The sequence below is a fragment of the Manis javanica genome, chromosome 3 (genome assembly GCF_040802235.1).
Source record: "Manis javanica isolate MJ-LG chromosome 3, MJ_LKY, whole genome shotgun sequence".
Lineage (NCBI taxonomy): Eukaryota > Metazoa > Chordata > Mammalia > Pholidota > Manidae > Manis > Manis javanica.
The window spans coordinates 160,067,913-160,088,986 of NC_133158.1; the positions used below are offsets into that span (position 1 = coordinate 160,067,913).

General features: G+C 39.1%; 1 protein-coding gene across 1 annotated transcript in view; it reads left to right on the top strand.

The window, feature by feature from the left end:
• Window positions 1–265: 265 nt before the first annotated feature.
• Window positions 266–21,074, top strand: part of SLC9A9 (solute carrier family 9 member A9) — a 544,320-nt gene continuing 523,511 nt past the window's right edge. The window contains exons 1-2 of the mRNA XM_073232241.1: window positions 266–623; window positions 15,245–15,447. Coding sequence (XP_073088342.1) covers window positions 449–623; window positions 15,245–15,447 — 378 coding nt within the window. The 5' untranslated portion in view covers window positions 266–448. The remainder of the gene's footprint in view (window positions 624–15,244; window positions 15,448–21,074) is intronic.

Sequence of the window (21,074 nt, forward strand, 5' to 3'; positions counted from 1 at the left end):
TGATTCAGGAACTGACATTTTGAACTTGGAAGATGTTGCCATTGTAAGGTGATTTGTTTTGTTATTAATCTTCAATTCACTGATTATACAGCTTAACGAGACTTGTTTGCAACGATAAGATCATGACTTAAGCTCTCAGAGAGGCTGCTTGCAGGTTTGTTCAGTATGCAAGATCATTTCGTGGAATGAATCCTTTAAAGACAGTAAGAATCAATGATGAAACCACTTTCCGGAGTTTGAAAAGAGACGGGGCTGCTTTAAGAGAGAAACAGGAAGTTGTAACTAGAAGCCATCTGAATGCTAAGCCCAGGCAGACTGATCACGAAGTGGCAACTTAAGTGGCAGTATCTATCCTGAAATCGTCAGGCAGCCAGACCGTTTGAAGCAAATATTGATAAAGTAGCCCTCACCTAATTTTTTATCTAAGGAATCTCAGGAAGACGGGAGAATGGACAGACAGCAAAGATTCACGTCTGAGAAGGATGAGTATCAGTTTCAACATCAGGGAGCCGTGGAGCTGCTTGTGTTTAATTTTTTGCTCATCCTTACCATTTTGACAATCTGGTTATTTAAAAATCATCGATTTCGCTTCTTGCATGAAACCGGAGGAGCAATGGTGTACGGTGAGTACAGAAATTGTAGGGTTGATGTGAAACTTGTTGCTTGGGCGTAATTAGAGACTTGTGCTCAGATGGCAAAGTACCGACACCGGAGAAAATGTGCTGATTGAAATGTCATTAGCTTGATGAAAGGTGCTGCAGCATAATGAATGTTCATCTCCTTCCAGACGAGCTGCCGAAATTTGCCTTGTCACTAGAGTAAATGTCACAGTCATGTTCTCACGCGGCACAGAATGCAAGTTTGTTGATAGATGTGGGTCCATTGTCATGTGGGGAGTCAAACCCAGCAAGCCGTTTGTTTTCCTAATGATAGATGTTGAGAAGCCACAGCTCTGCAGGTACAAAGAGCTGCCGTCTTTACAGTGGGGACTGATATGCATTATAAAGTTCTAGAAAAACATCACTTAGAAACATGGAGTAAATCCTCTTAGGTCAACTAGTTTCAAAAAGAAAACTTGGAGAAACATACTCCACTCCTCCTACTGGAATAATTGTGTCCAAATCCATTTTAATTATATGACCAATGCTTTATTTTCCTATAATATATACAAGTTTCTTAATGGAGTACATGTCATTTCTTATCCTGCTTTCAGACTTTCTAATTTATAATTATTGTCATTATTAGTATTATTTGGTGTGCATCCTTTTTATGGGGGTGGGGTAGGGGTGTAAAGTATTTGTTTAACATCTTAAACTCCCAAAGTATTGCTCTCTCTCTCTCTGCAATTTACCATGTCAGTCCTTTCTAAAGTTTAATAAAATGTGACAGAGATTATCCAAGCTGTACTCTTATCTTTTAAAGTAAAATGCAAGACACTGGTAGTTTTAAAACTTATTTGCCTGGATAGGAACTTTGAATACAACGGAAATAGGTAAGGCATTGCTATAATTTATAGCAAAGAATATCCTTTTACATTTTGCTTACTTCAGTTTGGAAGTCTTGAAGCCTTTCAGGTCCCTGAGGTTCAGGGAACAGGATCAATGCACACTTTGTATGCTAACCACATGAAGTCCTGATGATAACAATGTACAGTTATGATTTGAGACCATAAGAAATCCTATGCCTTAACTGGATCCCACTGTGGGATAGTTGACCTAGGAGGCAGAAGTTTCAGCCTAAGCAGTGTAATTTCTTTCAGGAGAGTGATGTGCTAATCCATTCATGTATTGAGGGTCTTAAAGAACAAAACTTTTATTTGGGGGGAAAAAAACTCACAATCAGGCTGAAGAGAAATAGTCAAACAGACAGGAAGTGATGCCACCATTGTAAAGCCCTGGGCTCCAGTCATTTGCCCTCTCCATCATCAACTGACCAGGGTCTTTCTCTTGATTTAGCTAGTAAATAATCAATGAGGTTATGAAATGTAATCAGAGAGGCCAGAGACAATGTACATCTTGGTATTAAATTAAAGGGCTATATATGGTTTACCAAAACAACAGAGATTTTTTAATTACAAACGTTTATGAGAGGGAAAAATTCCTTCTTAGCCTTGAATTTGATTGAACTATGACTCAACCAATTTCAGCTTATTGATGATGGAGAAACTGTTGTGTAAAACTTCAGATTAAATTATGGTGACCTAGTACAATTCAAACATACTTCGTACTCACAACGCATAAATGTAACTTTTATTTTGAACTTGAAAAGTCTAAATTATCTTTAATCCTCAAAAACTCCATGAAGTACTTTTAAGTTGTGATCGAAGTCATAAAATTAGCTCATTGCACAAAGTTCAGATAGTATTTTTCTAAATTGCTACTCTTAAGGTAGTTTAGGCTTAAGGTTTATAAGAGTGCAATTAAGTTGAGTTGTCTGATTTCTGTCCTTTCATGAATTTTTTTATACAAAAGTTATTGAAAGCAAATTCTGAAACAGTGCAATATAAAAGGATTCTAAAAACTATGAAGACATGCATATAACTATTCCGTCACTAGATTTTTGAATATCCTTGAGCTATCTTTATGTGAATTAGTGAAAAGACCTTTATGTTAGAGTCTTTTATGTTAATAAAAGACTTTTATGTTAATAAAAAATAAAAAAAAATTATGTTAATTTTTTTGTTGGCATAGAATTATAATTGTTGGAATTTAAGGGGCTTTTAGAGGTTATCTTCTCCAGCCTTCTCATTATACAGAGGAAGAAACTGGATCTCAAAGAAGTGAACTAACTTCCCAAAAACTGAATAGCTATTCATGGCAAAGTCCATGTGCTTTTACTTATACACATGTCTAATAAGGTTCATATTCATCTTAGAAGAGCTCTCACTGATAGTCTCTGAAAATAGTCCATGTGGATGGTGTTAGTGACATCTCATATTTCTTCTTCAGGGATGATCTAACTGTTATATCTGAAACGTTTATTAGGGACTTTTTGTCAGTGATGTAATAAAATAGTCTGGAACTACAACAGCAGAACAAGATGGGACTTTTTAATAAACACTTTTAAATGACAAGAGGAAAGGAGATGTCAAGTGAATGAATTGTCCAGTAGCTATAAATAAATTTGAAATTCATAGACTGGGAAGGAGCCTTAGAGATCAAAAGTCCAACATCCTCATTTCACAGGAGAGGAGAGGGAAGCTTAGAGTTGAAGATCATGTAACTAGTTAGCTGCCAAACTAGCATTCAACCTCTATCCTACTAAGAGATGCTGAAGATATTTTAGAATAAGTCAATTCTTTGAATGACTGTACTGGAGAGAAGACATATCTATGAGATCCAGTTGCATCCTCATATTGTTTATATTTTCAGGATTAGTCAGATTTTATTTTCCAGGAAGTCCTAAAGAGTAAAATTTCAGAATAAAGCTATATAAACCCTTTCATCATCAGAGAACAGAACCCATGGTCCTTGCTGGAATTCTGCCAGGGCATGGTATTATTTGGTGGGGAAGGAAATAAACAAAACTATGGTTCAAACTTGAACTTTTAATAGTTCTTTTTTAATGGAGGTGAACATTTCAGAGTAAACTATACCCCAGTCATTTCCAATCTCCAGATGGAGGTATTTCATTACAGATATACTTGTATTGAAATATGATTTAAGATTTTGTGGTCCTGTACCTAATATTTGTCTATGAATTTGGCTAACAACTCCCTACAGGACTGATCACTATTCTTGCTGTCATCAACTATTTGTATAATGTGTTATTTAACCCTGTATTAAGAATGATAAATATTTTTCTTAAACACCAAATTTCCTGTAGTACCTCAGCTCAATCCACCATTTGCCTTTCTGCTGCTGTTATTCTGTTGACATGTGTCATATATTCTTTAGAAGACACAATTGGTGTTGATATGTCTCATCCGTATACTTGGAGAATCTGGTTAAAAATTTCAGGGGCTTAGGAAATTGCAGTTAGCGAAAAATGAGAGGAAAAGTGATCAAAGAGAACACTTAACTGCTCTTTTATAGTTATTGTTAGACACAATTTCCAAGTTGTTAACCTTAAAATATCATAGGAGGGGCTACAGAAGCCAAGAAAAATTACATGTGGTATTCAGTTTGACTCTTTGTTCATTGGAAATAAAACTAATACTCCAAATACAAAGTAATCCATTAGATGAAAAATAGCCTCTATCTTGCTATTAAGGATCCTCATATGCTTCAAAAGTTAGTGGGAGCATTATAACAACATTTTTGCCTCACAGGAACTGTGGTGGGTAAGTGTGTCTCATGACATTCTACAGCTCTCATTATTTCAAAATTGAAGGATTAGGATCCATAACTGGTTTAAAATATAAGCCATGGTTATATTCATTTAAACTGGACTAAAAGCTTAAATGACTTTTAATGGTCAAAATATTGATTGACAGCAGCTGGTGCACTTAGTGCTGTTCACTTAGAGCCCCATATCCCTTGCTCATTGTTTGTAAAAAAAAAAAAATTGCTCCCTCTTCCCTGATATCATTAAGAATTCCATTAAACAATACTGGGGGCTCCCATATTTTATAGGACATTCAAAATGCCATGCCTTTGACCTTTAGGATCTGAGTTCAGGGACAGAACAATTAAAACCTCTTAGAATTCTACCTTTTATTTCATGGCCTTACAATATAAGGGACAATCTCTGAATCCATGTGGAATTTTGCTCACTGTTTAGTGGGCAAAAGGGAAATTTCAAGCCACAAAGTTTAAATTTTGAATTCATTAAACTATGTTACATTAAACTACTAAATTATGTCTGACCCTCTAATTGTTTACTTCACAGTTTAATAGGGCCAATTTAGTTCACTCAATAGCACGTTTTCCAAGATTTAAAGAAAATACATAGTGAATGACCAAGGTTTTAAACGTGATCCTTCTTGAAAAATCATAAGGCATTAATTTCATCATAGCACTATTTGGAGGTTACTCAGGATAAAATTGGGTTACTCGACATGGTGTGGCTCCACTCTACAGATCATTTTGCTGGGCTCTAATCCAGCCCTACATCCTTGACCACCAGGCCCATAGATGTTTACTACCACTCTAAAACCTTCCCCCTTCCTGGGAGGCCCTTCTGAGGCTTTTATTATTCAAATGTGTCATACTTTACAGATAAAGCACTGGAGGCTCTCTTGGGGATTTGGGTTTTTAAGTCCTGATTATTTTCCTTTTTTTTCAGTAGCTAGATTCACTACTTTTGGCAAGTGACTTAACCTCTGGCCTTTTCTCATTTATAAAATGAGAAAGAAATGAAAGAAATCGCTAAACTCCTGTCCAGCTGCAAAAGTCTCTCAAAATTCAGGGAAAGACTTTAGCCACTCCAACCCAAACCAGTAACTGTCTTCCCAGAACCTTATATAATATATAATAATATTCAGACCTGTCTCCCAGATGCGAGATTTTAGTTAATGTTATTTCCACACTCTTAGGTCTTCATTCTCATTCTGATTTTTAATGCGTGCTCAGTAAATCCTCTTGAATTCCTGTCAGAAAGGTGAGGAGAACAAGTTATACCATCAGAACATTGAGGGCTGGCTGCAGATGCAGGGGTTTATGTTTGCATGTCATGTGAAAGTCAGAATGACTTTGGTTTAATTTGAAGGGATTGTAGGGACGGTAATCAGAGTTAAGAGCCCAATGAACTAACTCTTTTGGTATAAAATGGTTGATTTAAAGGAGCTTCAGAGAGCAGGGCAAGGTTTTCCATGTTGTAAAACATTAGCCAAAGAAAGGTTGGAGAAGTGGGAAAACCAAAGGCATATTGCTCTCTGTAGGTTTTTAAAAGTTGATTTTAAGAAAATAACCTATATATTTTGCTGTGCTTCTGAATCCCTAAGGAGTTACAGAGGAAGCTTTCAGAGCAACTGCTGTGGTGTCTCAAAGGATCCCTTCTCAGCATTCTAAAGGCTGATGAGTATGCCAATCAAAACAATGAATTTATAATACAAAATATTTATGGAGATAAATGTAGTCTAAATTGAATTAAAATTATATGGTTAAGGAAGTGGGGACACGAAGAACTAACATTTATTAAATATCTAGTATGTTAAAATAACAATTGTAATAGCTAACACAAATAGCATTTATGATGAGAGCTGTGCTGTCTTAAGTACTTTACATATATTAACTCATTTAACCCTTACAACAATCACATTTTAGATGGGGACACTGAAGCACCAAAAATGAAGTGACTTGTGTAAGGTCATATCTACTGAATGCCACAGCTGGGATTCAGACCTTAGCACTCCATGCAGTCACCAGGTATCACAAACCTGAGTGTGTTTGCATGTGCATATGTGTTCTGGGGAAATGTGTCATTTTTGTACTACAGATGAGGAAACCAACACCGAGACATAGAGTGACTTGCTAGTGACCAACAGGGCCAAGCTTCAAACCCAGTACCATAAAACTCAAATTCTTTCGCACATTTAGCCTAGAAGAGTTTAAATTTATTTAATAAATGTCTGTTGTACTGATACTTTAGGTGACAGTACTTCAGGAAGTTTACAGAAAAAAGATAGAGATTGAAATATCTAACCATATACATTATTGCTACACCTCACCATGTCCAGGCAAAATATGCATGATGATCTTCAGTTTGCATATAAGGAAACAGAAAAATCCCAGAAAATTTATAACTTTGGTAAATGCTGCACAGAATGATTGGCAAGAACATCATTTTTGAAAGCTAGTGATCTCAAAGTTTGGCCATAGTTGTCTTCTCATCAGTCTATTTTTGATACATAACTCTCTCATGAAGTCAGGAGTGGGGAAAGCCCGGAAAAAGGAGGCCGGTAGTTAAGTTTCTCTTTTACCTTGAGGCCTCAGAAATGTTATGCTGTGTATAGCAAAAAGCCCAGTAAGGGAAGGACTGTGGGGGCAGTGTTGTGAAAGCACACCCATGCCAATAGGTGGGTTGAAATGTCCCAGGGAGAGTGATGAGGCTGGCCTGGCAACACCTGCTCCAGTGTCAGGAAAAACAATGTTGCAAGCACACAGTCATTCTGGTTTTAAATGCCTGTGATTGTCAGAATGGGTGGGGAGATACTGTAAATGCCTTGTTCATGTGGATCATGCAAAATAGGCTTTCATCATATGTTAGCTTAATTGAATTGACTTTTTGGAAGAGACTGAAGGTAGAAGCATTAATTATGCATCTGGGCTGTACAAGCTCTATGAAACTTGTATGCATGAGCCTGAAGGGGCATAGGCTTTGATGGGGTTATAGGACTGCAATGGCACTCATAGTGGTAGGAACTGTTGTTTATAGGACAGCACTTCTCACAGTCAGGTCAAGGCCAGCAGCATCAACTCACCTGAGAACTTGTTAGAAATGCAAATATCTGTGCCCCAAATCAGACCTCCTGAATCGGAAACGTGGGGTGGAATCCAGTAATCTGTGTCTTAAAAAAACTTCCAGAAGTTTCTGATGCACCAAAATTTCAGAACTTCTTTATTAGGAAAGTAAAATTGAACATGCAATTCCTATTTCTGTCTCCTTTTTCTTCTCCTTTCTTTTCTCTTTCTCACTCCATTACCCTACTATGATGAAGAAGGGATTTGGGAAACAATCTGTTTATTGAAGAGTCCTTATCTCTTTCACTATACATAATACTTTGTAATGTTTGCACCTCTGGTTTAAGAAAAATTAGACTGTTTTGTATAAACACTATAAAGTAAGAAGTCATGTTTTTAGTCAGCTGTATCTGGTTAGATATCTCTATCTCTTTATTTCTCTGTACACTTGCTGAGATAATTGATTACAAAGAAGTGTGTAAGCGTGTATGAGCTGATGGCTGAGATAGTTTCTAGAGAAAAGTTATGCTGTGTTAGAATCCCAGAGTGCAGTGAAATGTGTGTATTGTGTGTGTGTGTGTGTGTGTGTGTGTGTGTGTGTGTGTGTGTGCTGTCTGGTATGTGCCAAGGATGGAGGCCAACACTGGACATCCTGCCATGGTGGAAGATCTCATGCTTATGAGTTTCTATCATTTCCTGCAAGACTCTAATTTGCGTGAGAAGATAGAATTTTTAACGAGGCATTCCCAGGCAGAAGAGCTTCATGGACCCCTTTCTACCTTGGAATGTCATGGGATACTCTTGCTGGGAGGTGAGCAGACCTGTCCTGAAACCCTTGTAGGACTCTTTCTTCACCAAAGCAAATTGATAGTGAGCCAGCACTGTGCCTTTTTTAGCAACACCCACACTTTCCTTTAGTCTTTTGAATTTAGAAAGTTGGTGGGAGGGCCGAGAAAGAACAAAAACCCTAAATAACTAGGAGGCAAATTGTGTATTTTTACTTCTGGTTCTATCCCTGACTAATCTCAGTGTAAAACTAAACTGCTAAAAGGAAGATCTTAGGAAATGCATTTAGCTTTTGAAATGTATACCCATATCATCTCTTTTAATCAGTGCTCTGACAAAGACTTTGATAAGGTGGGGGAGGTGGATAAATACCAAGTAACAAGTTAAAAATTGTGGGGATGCCACTTCAAGTTCAACATTTGTGAATACTACATTACAGACAGTTAGGTGGTGTCCATTGAGTTGGCTTCCTTGAATATTTGTCACACCCTTTTTTCTTTATTTCTACATTTGAATCCTTAGTTCATATTTTTTTAATCTGAGTGACTGAAACAATATCACAGATAACCTGCCTGAATAGTCTCCCACTGTTGAAAGTCCTAATAATGGTAAAGAACATTCTTCCTTGAGCTTTATTTTACTCCTGTCATCTTGAAATTCCTCTGTTCAAACTCCTTTGCTGAACTCTTCCTCATGTAAATACAAACTAATTCTGATGTTAGCTTCCTCTCCAATTCCCCACTGTATCTCAATTCTCTTTTCTCTTTTCAGATAATTGTCTCTAATGCTGTTTTCTCTGCACCAAAACAGAGCAAATCTTCTAACAAGGAGCTCATTACTTTCTTCCTCAAGACCTTCGTGCCAACCATTTCTCCCTCTTGAACACCCTGTGTCTCTCAGCTGTGCTGCGGCCCTTGATTTCACCTCCCTCTTTAGCCATCCCAAACTGCTCCAAGTGTCTAATCAGCACCATGCTTGAGAACTTCTCAGTACTCCTCTCTAAAAAGCCTATGCCCTTTGCTTTACCTGGCAAACTCCTGTGCATCCTTAAGAATCTCCTTTGTGAAACCTTCCTTAACACTTTAGAGGGTGGAGTTAGTTGGTCTCTCCTTTAGGGTTCCTTAGGACTGTGTACATTCACTTAAAAAAAAAAGTTTATTAGGAAGCATTCAGCTGCTAGTAACAAAAACCTGACTGAAACAGACTTTAGCAATAGGACATTCATTACCTCACGTAACTAGAAGTCCAGAGAGGAGTAATGTTCAGGGCTGCTTGCTTCAGCAGCCTGCTATTGTCATCACGGACCCAGCTTCTTTCCTTTTCTTTGCTCTGCTCTTCCAAGTGCTGACTCCAACATCAGGCTGACATCAGAAGGTAGTTACGGCAGTTTCTGGTGTTCCAACCAAGCCCAGTGACATCACTCGTCTCTTACGTTATCAAATCTTTTCTAGTAAGTCCCCTAGCAAGCTTCCCTTCACTTTTTATTGACTGGAATAGAGTTACATGCCATGTTAGTACCCACTAACACCCAGGGGAGTGCGAACACCTTTGGAGTTGAGAGAGAGGTCAGCTACCTTGGACACATGGCTGTGTGTGGAGGGGTAGATAGCTGAACACATTAGGGCTAAAGGGAGGCTGGATGCTGGGTTGCCAATCAATACTGAGTGTCCTATACACTTATCAAGTTATAATATTATATAGTTTAAGAATTTTTCTTCTTGTTTTAGTAAGAGACAATGCCTCATTTATGTAGATTATTTTTGGTAGCCACTCAGAGAGAGTGAAAAAGTTACAAAACTCCCTTCTACAGTCTTCATGTATTAACTACATTTGCTTTAGGCACCTAGATTCTTCCCAATATCATGTGGCATTTAAATATATACCTGTGTAATGCTCTGATTAGATACATGTGTATACTTGGGCTTATTGCATTGCACGACTCCAGGGAAGCACCACTCCTACAAAAAAATTCTGAAGGGAGCCTGCTGGAGCATGCCACATAGTGTGGGAGTATGTGTGTCAGAGAGTATGGACACAATCATAGGTTTGAGCAGAGCTCAAGAGATTTTAACACTCTGTGTTTTAAAAGCAGTTCTGTGATCTGTTTCATTATATGTAAATATAATCATTATATATAAAAGTAAATCCCCATCCATATTCCTCTAAGCCCCTTTAGGGTAACACTTCAGCATCCTGTAGAATGACTGTCAGTAAGATGCAGGGGCACCGCTAAGGAGATGCAGACGTAATACAAGAAGAGACTTAGGAAACACTCGTTTTACCTTATTCTTATTGGAAATCAGGATCACAGGATTGGGCTGGAGAGAAAGGACTTGTAGGGTTAAAATATTTTAATATTTTAGGGTCAGGGTCATATATATATCTATACCTATCTATAGATAGATAGATAGGTATAGATATATAGATATATATTAACTCCCAAATAGCGTAGAGCAATGCTTAGAGTGGCTTGAAAGCAGAATGAGGGAAGGAGGGAGTTTTCTTGTATTTTCAAATGTGCAGAATGAAGTAAAAGCCAGTCCGGAAAACAAGGCTTATATTTCTGAATGCTTTCATTTTGTGTGATCATGAGTCTTCTCTCCCTCTCTCCTTTCTTCTCCCACAAAGATTACCATGTCTATTCCATGTCAGGCATCTGCTATGCAAGCTCTATCACAGGCCCTGCAAAGACAGGAACATCACAGCACTGGGTGTGATGTTCCTTACATGTAACATTTAAAGTGTTTGCTGACTATATGACTCAGAGGATCCTTTCTTCTTGATTCCAGGGAAGTTTGTGGACTTGAAGAAAGTTGGGTTGCAATTCTGCTGAAAGTGTTTGGCTTTTCTAGAGGAAAAGAGATGAAGAATAGCTGAGTCTCTGCCTCAAACAGTCTCATTGTCTAGTGTGGGAGATAAAGCCAAGGTCTGCGGAGCAATGTTGAACAATGTAAGCCTTTATAAAATGGGGCCATAATGGCTGTGGCTCAAACTGTGAGCACTGTAAGACTCAAAGGTGAGGGAACTCAGTGAGCACAGGCTGTATCAGAGCATAGGCCCCTACAGGTGGGATTTGAGGTGGATTTTGTGTAATTGTGAGTACTTTAGGGATGAGGTCTGTTGTCTAAGCTCCATCTTGTCTACTGCCACCCTAGTTGCCCAGATGCCCAGAATTGCAGGGGTAAGGGATGCTTTTGGGCTGGAGTTTCTGCTTGGAGAAGGTTCTAGCTGGCCAGGGGGCAGGGCTCAGCAAAGTGTCCTGCTAGAGATTACAACCTGCGACCTGGGCTGTGCCCACGTATGCTGGCTGGATTTGCTTTGCAGGGACCGGCTGCCTCTTTCTCTCCTGGGCAGGTACTGTCTTGGCTCCTGTTACAGTGAGAGTAGTGGTTTGTGTCTATAAGCCAGGGCTGCCCGTTTCCTCTTCCTTTCTGTGTGCCAGGGGTTGGTGCTTTCATTATCAGTATCTTTGTGGGGGTGTAAAAACAGTCCCCTTTCATTAGCATTTTCTTCCTGCTAGCCATCCTGCTTTATCTGTCACCTGATCTCCTACCATACTGTGTTGGAATGCATTAACTCATCACTCCATGTTTGTGTCAGCATATGGATATGCACTGAGTGGATAAAAGCATTTTGGGGCTCTGTGGGTAGGTACCTAGTCTCCAGCATTAAGGGTTTTCAGTTGCTGCGACAGCAAGGGGCACATAAATGGGTGTGTGTGTTTACTGTGAGGATGTGGTTTCCCCACTGGCCCTACATGGTGCCAAGATGTTGATTCCCCTCCACCCTTGGGGGTGGGGAGAAGCAGGGCCAGAGCCTTTGTCTAGTGTGTTAATTTGGGTCTCCAAGAAGTAGGTGCTTGGAAGAGATTAGGGGTGGGAAGGATTTATTGTGGGCGGTGGGGTGAGGAGTGGGGGGTGGTGAGCTCCTTTGAGGGAAAACAAGGAGGAAGCCTGCAGATGCTGGGACAGGTACAGATTCTGCCCCAACCCCTGTGGAGAGAGGGAAGGAAAGGAGGCTGGGCAGGAAAAAGTTTAGGCTGGGGTGCAATTCTAAGAAAGGTTTGGCAAGGCTGATGGGGCGTCCCTGAGCCATAGTGGCTCTTAGGAGGAGCCCCATCTCTGTCTCACTGCCCCTGCTGGACTCAGTCCTTGGCTGGCCTCAGCTTGAATGTGGTCATGGATTTCAGAGCACAGAAGCTGAGACCATGGGGCGGCTGCACACCTCACAGTGGGCGACTCATCTGACAAGTGCATTTCATGGCTATTGCATCTCGTCATCTCTGGCAGCAAGCAGCTTACCCCACTTACTCCAACAGGCATCTTCTCAAAGGCTGGGACCAGAGCTGGCACAGAGGGCTAGCCGGGGCCATTTAGGTTTTGAGGACTTGTATGAATTTAACCACAGGGGCCCAGGTACTAGGCACTCACAATTATGACAAATGCTTATTTGTCTTGGATAAAGAGTGGACACTTCATGTTTATTTGCTTCTTGTGATGGCATTGAAAGCATATTGCAAACATAGCACCCTTTGGGAATTTCAAATAGTATTATTATAGGCTCTTTCTGTTCAGGCCCACTGCAGGTAGTATCTTGTGCTTCTCTTCTTTATATCCCACTTGAGTAGAAAGCAGAGGTCACACTATCATTCACGGTACCTGCCAAATAACTTATAGAAAGTGAATCCTTCCTAGGCAAAGAGTGTTGGAAAAGTGATGCTCTTAACTCAGGCACCCTAAACCACTTACGATGTAGATGGTGTACTTCCCTTCTCTTTCCTGACTAGTTTCATTGCAGTCATTTGGCACTCACGAAAGGCCCCCCGCTGTTCTGTGGCGGATCGGCACTCCAGGTGGTCACATATCCATCACTTGTTTTCTCTTGCTAACAAAGGCTAGGCTACAATATTTCTCACTATTACGGGGCAGTGGGCCAAGGACTGAATACCTGCTGAATGAGTAAGGTGAAAACATTCTTGAAAGAAATCTGTTTTCCTTCTCCCTCTAACTAGTTCTCCAGATTGTTGCCAAATCCATAGTTCTTTTATGAAAATCTGATTGCTTTACTCTCCTGCCTAACATATTTCACTAGTTCTATATTACCGCTGGGTTAAAAATAAAAAACTTAACATGACAGAGGAGCCTCTTTATGACACAGCTCCTGCGTGTGGTCTGCAGTCCAGGGTTTCCGTTTTCTCTCTCTCTCTCCATTTATTCTCTTCTTACATCACCACTGACTGTTGAAATCCACTGGATTTTTTCAGTCCCTCTGTATTTGCATGTTATCTTAGGTAGGTTATCCTAGTGGCTGTTAATGCAGAAACACTAACATTTCAGTGACTGTGTATCAGAAGGTGACTCTTCACTCACACAGTAATCCAGTGCAGGTAGTCCTGGTTGGTAGATGGCTTTCCATCACCTGGTCTTTCAGGGGCCCAGGTTCTCTCAGTCTGGTGACTGTCTACCAAGGGGCCTTTGTTTCCTCTCCATCCATCTGATAGATGGGGAAAGAGAAGGGTGAAAACACACCTGTCAGTGCCCTGGCCTGGAAGTGGCATGCATCACTTCTCCTTACATGCCACTGGTGAGAAACCAACCAGACGCAAGACAACAGGGGAACACAATCTCTGGCTGAGCAGCCACTTCCCTATGACTATTCTGCACCCTGATGAGCATAAATCCTGGGGAACTTTAGCTGTCTCTCCTGCTACTCAAGCCTGCCACACCCATGTTCAGCCTGGATCCCAACTTAGGCCCTAATTCAGATTTTTTGGACAAATCTTACATGACCTTTTAAGATTCATCAAAGCTTTGCATCACTCAAAGGACTTGTAGAGTGTCTTTTCTCTATACTCATGTAACACAGGGTGCTTCCCAGCTGTCATTGCACATGTCCTGTATTATAATTGTTTGCCTATGGGTCTTCATTTTACAAACTTGAGCCCCTGTAGGACTGCAACTGTGTTTTATTTGATATCTATAAAAGTCTTACACAAAATACGTACCTAACAAATGTTTTTTTACATAAATGAAAGGCTGTTAGATGACTGGAGCCACAAGAGAGTGATAAAAACTAAACATGTGATGTTTTAAAGAGTGAACTGTGGATTTATCCTAGAACACATACATCAATCCTACTTTTGAATTGAAGAGTGTGTAGGTTTCTGATTTCCTTGCTTTTTGTTAATAGATCCATAATATTAAGAGAGAGTTCACAGTGATCAGATTATCATGAGAATCCTGATAGAATTTATAAACTTAAGAGTCAAGGATTGTTACTCAGCTCAACTCTTCACTAAAAGCAATGTTTTATCATTGGAACATATTTGGTTATGGGTAAGCAGAAACTTAATTCAAAATTGTTCAAAAAGTTTGAGAATATACTATGTCATATAACAAAAAGTCTAGAATAGACTAGACTATTACTAGCAGTCTAGAATAATCTACTAGACTAATAGGGTGGCTCCAGTTTAGGATCCATTCCCTCAGCGAAATCATCTACGTTACGACCTGGGTTCTCTCTGTATCTCAGTCCTACCATCCTTAGTATATTGACTGTGTCCTTGGACTGTATCTACTCAAGGTCACAAGATAGCTGCCTGCACAAAATGGAGAAGTTCATTGTCTTGGTTATGTCCTCAGGGAGAGAATCAGAACACCTCTCCCCTAACCATGGCATGTAAGTGCTTCCTCTTCATCTGCTGGGATTGTCTTAGATATGTGCTGATCGGCGGACCAGAAACTTTCTCCGAGAATTCCATCTCTTGATTGATTAGATTAATCAATATCTGTCACAGAGCAAAGGTTTTCTTGAAGCACTTGGATGGATAGAAGAAGCGGGAGCTTTTCTCTACAAAATGTATGTGTCCATTAGGAAAGATAAAAAGAATATCCATACAATGGATATTCAAGCAGTAGTATTAATCAGAAATAGTTTAACAATAAAATCTATTGAACTGCTTATCTATGGAAGAGTGTACAATTTTCTAAACCAGGCAATGACCCAACACTTTCTTCTGCCATTTCTACAAGTTCCAAATCATGTATGTAAAAACATGCAATAACAAACATTTAAAATTGCATCCCTACAGTACAATTATTTATTCTTTATTTTAGGCCTTATAATGGGATTAATCTTACGATATGCTACAGCACCAACTGATATTGAAAGTGGAACTGTGTATGACTGTGGAAAACTGGCCTTCAGTCCAACAACTCTGCTGATTAATATCACTGACCAAGTATATGAATATAAATACAAGAGAGAAATAAGCCAGCACAACATTAGTCCTCACCAAGGCAATGCTATACTTGAAAAGGTAAGGCTTCTATCTGGTCGTATATTTTTGTTTTCAAGTACAAATAATTGTATCATATATGAGCTGCCATATAGAGTACATTCACATGCATATATAGGCCCTTTTCAAGAACCACATTATTGGGTCAATTTAGTTGACTGAAGGGTTAATGCCTTGATATGTTCTTACTGTAAGATCAGTTGTTTGTATTTTTTTCCTAGAAGTTGGAAAATAATACTTTTTAACATAATTATTTTGCAAGCCACAGTTATATTAGGTAAAAAAGAAAATAATAATTCAGCTGACTCTGCCTTCATGATGTTTGATTCAAGTTTTCACACATGTATTTTAAGGGTCATTGTATATATCACCAGTTGGCTACTCAGTGCAAACGTCCCTCAAGTCAAAAGGAAATGGAGGAGAATAAGAAAATGTATACTTGCGAACTAGGATGACTGGCTTTTGGCTGCCAACACAAAGTACTGGCCTGTTGTCTGTTTATAAATACATTGACACACAGACAATCTCAAGAGATCTTGACTCCATCAGTTTAGTTAGGGAATCTTATTTAGAAAAAAGAAAAATTGTGAAGTGATTCATCTCTTAAAAATGATTGAACTGTTACACATTTGTCAACCGCTGCAGTTATTGGAAGGAAAACATCCTTCTGCTCTTAGTATTGCAGGTCAGAAAACAGGTGAGGTTACGTTTTGGTGGCTTGTGCATTTTGGATCAGTCTTTGGAACAAGTGAATTTATATTTAACAATGGAAGTAATGTGCTAAGGACTAGGATCTCATGTGACTTCTTCCAGATCCTTTTGGGTCAGACCTAGAAACTTCCTTGATATTATGGAAGTACATTTATCCCATATGGATTTAGGGTTTTTTTTTCTTCTATATATGTACTTTTGTTGCCATTTTAAGAGGTTTGGGACAGGAGGGAGGAGATAGTTTGCCATTTTTCTTCATTCAAAATGGGTAATTTTTAGTTGCTGGGTTTTTTCCCCACATTATCTTCTGCTAGCACATTTCTAGATTAACTTCCTCCCTAAGTACTTGCTGAGGCCTCAGGAAAGTCAAACTAATTATGATATTAGCCTAAATCAGACTTAAGAAAGTGAATTGAGGCACACAGAAAGCAAATTAAATAATGTGTTTCTGAAATAACTAGGAGCAGCTTACAGAGATCTTCTGATGTGATGATCTCATCCATGTGATTCTTTCTTTTACACGGATGATAGAAATTATCTATCTTGAAATAAATAATTTTTAAAATGACCTTGTTAGCAGCATAAGATTTTAATTAAAACACGCTCTTCAGTTTCACCTTTGGTTAATACTTCAACATAATTAAGTATTTCTCCCCTCACTCTTACCTATTTTTACCTGCATTTCTAAGCAGCACTATTTCTTCTAACAGGATGACCCCCAGATATGCTGGAAATTATCTATGTTACTATAACAGTTTTGTTTTCTAGCAGAATTGCCAACAAACACCTGATCATAAAATTTGTTACTGTATGTTGACATATTGATTCCTTTGTCAACAGCCAAACTCCAGCATTTGCTTTTGGAAAATTAAGGCAAGAGACAGAGAAAATGTCTAAATTGGTGGGACCTTCTTGGTGTTTTCATTGGGTGGATTATGAATTCTGCATATAAAATATTTAACTCTAGATTATTTTCTAGATTAACTCAAGTATTTTCTAGATTAACATCTAAATAATGTGACTCATGGACTTGCAAATAGCATTTGTTCCTTCAGGCATCCACAGGTGGCGGCAGTCTCCTCAAGACTCAGTGCCCTCCCCTCACTGCCCATGGAAAAGGAGCAGCAGCTGGTGCACTTACCATGTTAGATGACTTCAAGCGGAAAGGATCTTATTTGTAAATGGGCAGAGTGTATCTTAATGCATGTTTGTTGCTTACATGCTAATGCTGGGGGACCTTAGGTAGTCTGCAAAAAGAAAAAGCCATACTCTATCTTCCCTAGAGTGACTTCTCCACTGAATGCAACTATTCCAAGCAATCTATCAATCAATCTGTGTCCCTTGCAAAAGGATTCCAAAAAAAGAATCCATTCTTTGGAAGCCTTATGTAGAAGCCCTATGTTGGAAGGGATATAACTTGGAGTAATGGGAAACAAATTCAGGACCAGGCAGATCTGCCATTTGTCCTTAGGAAATTCCTTGAACTTCCTAATCTCCAGCCTCCTTATTTGTAAAGTGGGGAGATTAGAACTATTTTGTAGGACTGTTTTAACATTTAAGTGAGGTGATGTATATTCAGTGCCTGGTTACCATGAGGCCCTTTACATTGTGCTGCTATATCACTGCCTCCACTACTACTACCGCCTCGATGCCAGCCCCAGTACCATTGCCACTGCATTGCCTCTAACATCAAAGCTACTGTCGCTGCTACTAGATGGTGACTGAATGCTTAATATATGCCAGGGGTAATGAAGTGTGTGTTTGTTTTTTTCATTTATTTAACATCTATTGGAGAGATAAAATCAATGTATAATGTATACCTGTATATAATTCAGTTCTAAATTGAATTGTACAGACTATGAGTACCATAAAACTTTATAGCTTTGTTGCCATAGATATGTGAGCTTGTCAGGGAAGCTTCCTGGAGGAGGTGGCATTTGAGAAGGGTTTTGAAGGGTGGATATGCTTTAGATAGAAAGAAGGAATTTAGTTCAGAAGAGTCACTGGGAAGGATGGACTGCAGGCTGAGGCTGCAGGGTGTGGTTATCTGGGGGAGAAGGATTAGAGCTTCATGGATGCTTTGGATCAAGAGAACCTGCTTGATTTATAGCGACAGTGTGAAGAGAAGAATCTAAGATCCCAAGCTCTTCAATCTGGCTAGGAATATATAAGAGTTCCAAGACAGAGGTATGGAGGGAAAGAAGATTTAAGGAAGAGGACGGGTGGAAATAACCTGGATCTGTATAAAGAGATCATCCAATTTAGAGCAAGAGAGAGACCCGACCTCATTAAGTTGAACCCTGCCCTGTTATTGATGAATAAAACAAGAGCTTAAGCTTGAAAATTGACTTAAGTCAGTGGTTCCTAAACTTGTTTGAGTTTTAGAGTCACCTGAAGCTTCAAAAAATCCTGATGTTTGATTTCTACCCCTGGAATTTGTGATTCTGCTGAGTTAGGGTGTGGCCTGAGTTTTAGAATACTTAGAAGATGATTCCAACACACAGAAAAGTTTGGGAATCACTGGTTTAAGTCCTATGTTGTGTTCAGGTGAACATGTTAAGGATAAAAATGCCACTTTTCTGCGTCTTTCCCTCACCTCTTCTGCTGCCTATCTACCAGCCCCTTTTACACATAAAGCACTTTCCTTGCTTCAGGACCTCTACCAATGTCATTCTTTTTTCTTAAAATGCTCTTACTCCTTTGCAGATGTCAGGCTTCTTTTTATGCCCAGCATGTCAGATTAGATTGAAATGCCATCTCTTCAGGGAGGGCTTGCCTTTTGCTTTCCCTGTATTTTTCTCTCTCACTCATTGCCCCTCTGTCTCTTTTATTTCAAAGCACTTAGCTCTATTTGAAATTAAATATATATTTTTATTGCTTAGTTATCATTCATACACTGTTTATTGTCCACGAGATTGTAAACTTCATAAAGGCAGGGATCATGCCTTTCTTATTGACCAAAGCCTATCACAGTGTCTAATGCATAATGGTTGCAGACAAATAGTTTGTTAATGAATAAATGAAAGAGTCTGAGAGCTTGGTATAGCATATACAATTTGAATATTTGGAAGTTATCATCTTAGAGTTGGTAGAATTGTAGTGTCTTGGATGCTTAATTCTAGGAGAATCTAAGATATTATCTAATATTAGTTTTGTGCATACAGAGAATAAATTCATATTCAGAGAAATTACATGGTGGGTCCAGGATCCCACTACTGCTCACAGGCAGAACCAGACCCGAAGCACCTTGCATTGAGTCCTAATAACTTATTGTACCCTTACAGAACTGGGCAGGCTCATGAGTGTCCCTGTGGACAGAGAAAGGCAGGGTGCCTTGGGCTGAGGCCTGGGGCACCTCACAGTGGTACCAGTAGAAGGAGATGCGGGCTGGTGCTGAAAAGAGAGGGGGATGGACAGAAGATAGGCAGAAGTCCAACACAGCAGAGTCACAGACGTAGAAGATGGTCGGAGCTATAGGAGGAGTGGAGTCATGGAAGCCGTTGATGCAGCCCCACTGAATCTTTCTCCTTTGTGAAGATTAAAGGAAGTATTTGGCCTTTGTTTCTGAAAGCTATAGGATGAGGAAATGAGTTTTACACTTAGTTAGAGGAATGTAGTTTAAAGGCTTGGATGAAATTCCTAACTTCAGTATTCAGAGACACTGGAATGAATTCCTGTGTTACATAATCACCTCTTGGAAGATTTGTAAGCACATGTGTATTTCTGGGATGGTTAGGCATTGAAGTGCTTGGAAATAGCACTGGGCTTGGTGGCTCCATGACTTCCCTCCAATAAGAAGGTATAAAACTGAGAAGTATGAGAGCTGTTGTCATTTATATAAATAGCAGTATACTGTTTTTATGCAGTGTGTAAACATAGAAAAATTTCAGAAAATACCATATGCCAAGCTTGTTTGTTCATGCTCAACTCAGATAAAAGTGTAGAAAAGAAAAAAAATTTCACTTAAAAGCTGGTGAAAACAGTATTTTTCTATATATTATGAGTGGCTGATGATTTCAAAACAACCTTCTGAGAGGACGAAACCAAATCATGTTCCTTTATATCTATACAGTCAATATTTTCCATACCATGTGTCAAATTGTTCTATGGATCCAAGGTGTCCCTAACTTCTTTTAACTGAGTCAGGCTCATATTCTTTTACAAAATGACTTACAAACATTAATTTGTTATGTAATATTTAGGAATACCAAAATATCTACTAAGCATTTCTGAATTTCGTATCAATAGGAAGTTTAATACTGCTTTTGAGGAACAGGTGATCAAAGAACTTTCTCCGTTACTCATTCATTAATTTATTCTTTCAACGTAAAGGGACTGGGTGAGTCCCATCAGTTTCAGTCCTGAAATAAGGAATGGTTTGAAGGAGTTTATTAGCAAATCAAGGGAAAGCACAGCATAGAATAAAAGAATAATACACCTCAATTAAAGGAAGGGAAACCACTGGCACTCAGACAATATTATTTCTTGTTAGGGTGATAGGAAAGATTTCAAAGAAGGATGGGTGACTGACTCTGATAGTGGTGATGTATGTTGAGTGTGGAGTTGGGAGGTACATACCAAGCAAAGAAAAAAAGCATCGTTTAGAGGTGGAAAAAGGGGTAGAGAATATTCCAGAAAAAGCATTTCCAACTTGTTTAAGTTCAGAAGACCAGTGAAATAGAGCTGAAAATAAGGGCAGAACTTGATTATGGAGGCCATTGAACGCTAGGCTGAGTAATGCCCATGTTATTTGTAGTCAGTGGAAAATTGTAATGTTGACAAAAGCAAAGAGATAGTTTGTCTGCAGTGTCCAAGATAGAGAGTGAAAGCAATTAAGCAGGGAGGCCTAAGCTTGCATGGTTACCAAGGGGCAGATGGAAGAGAGGCAGGTAAGGAAGAATGTGGAGTTTGAATCAATGGACACAAGGAGAAAGAAA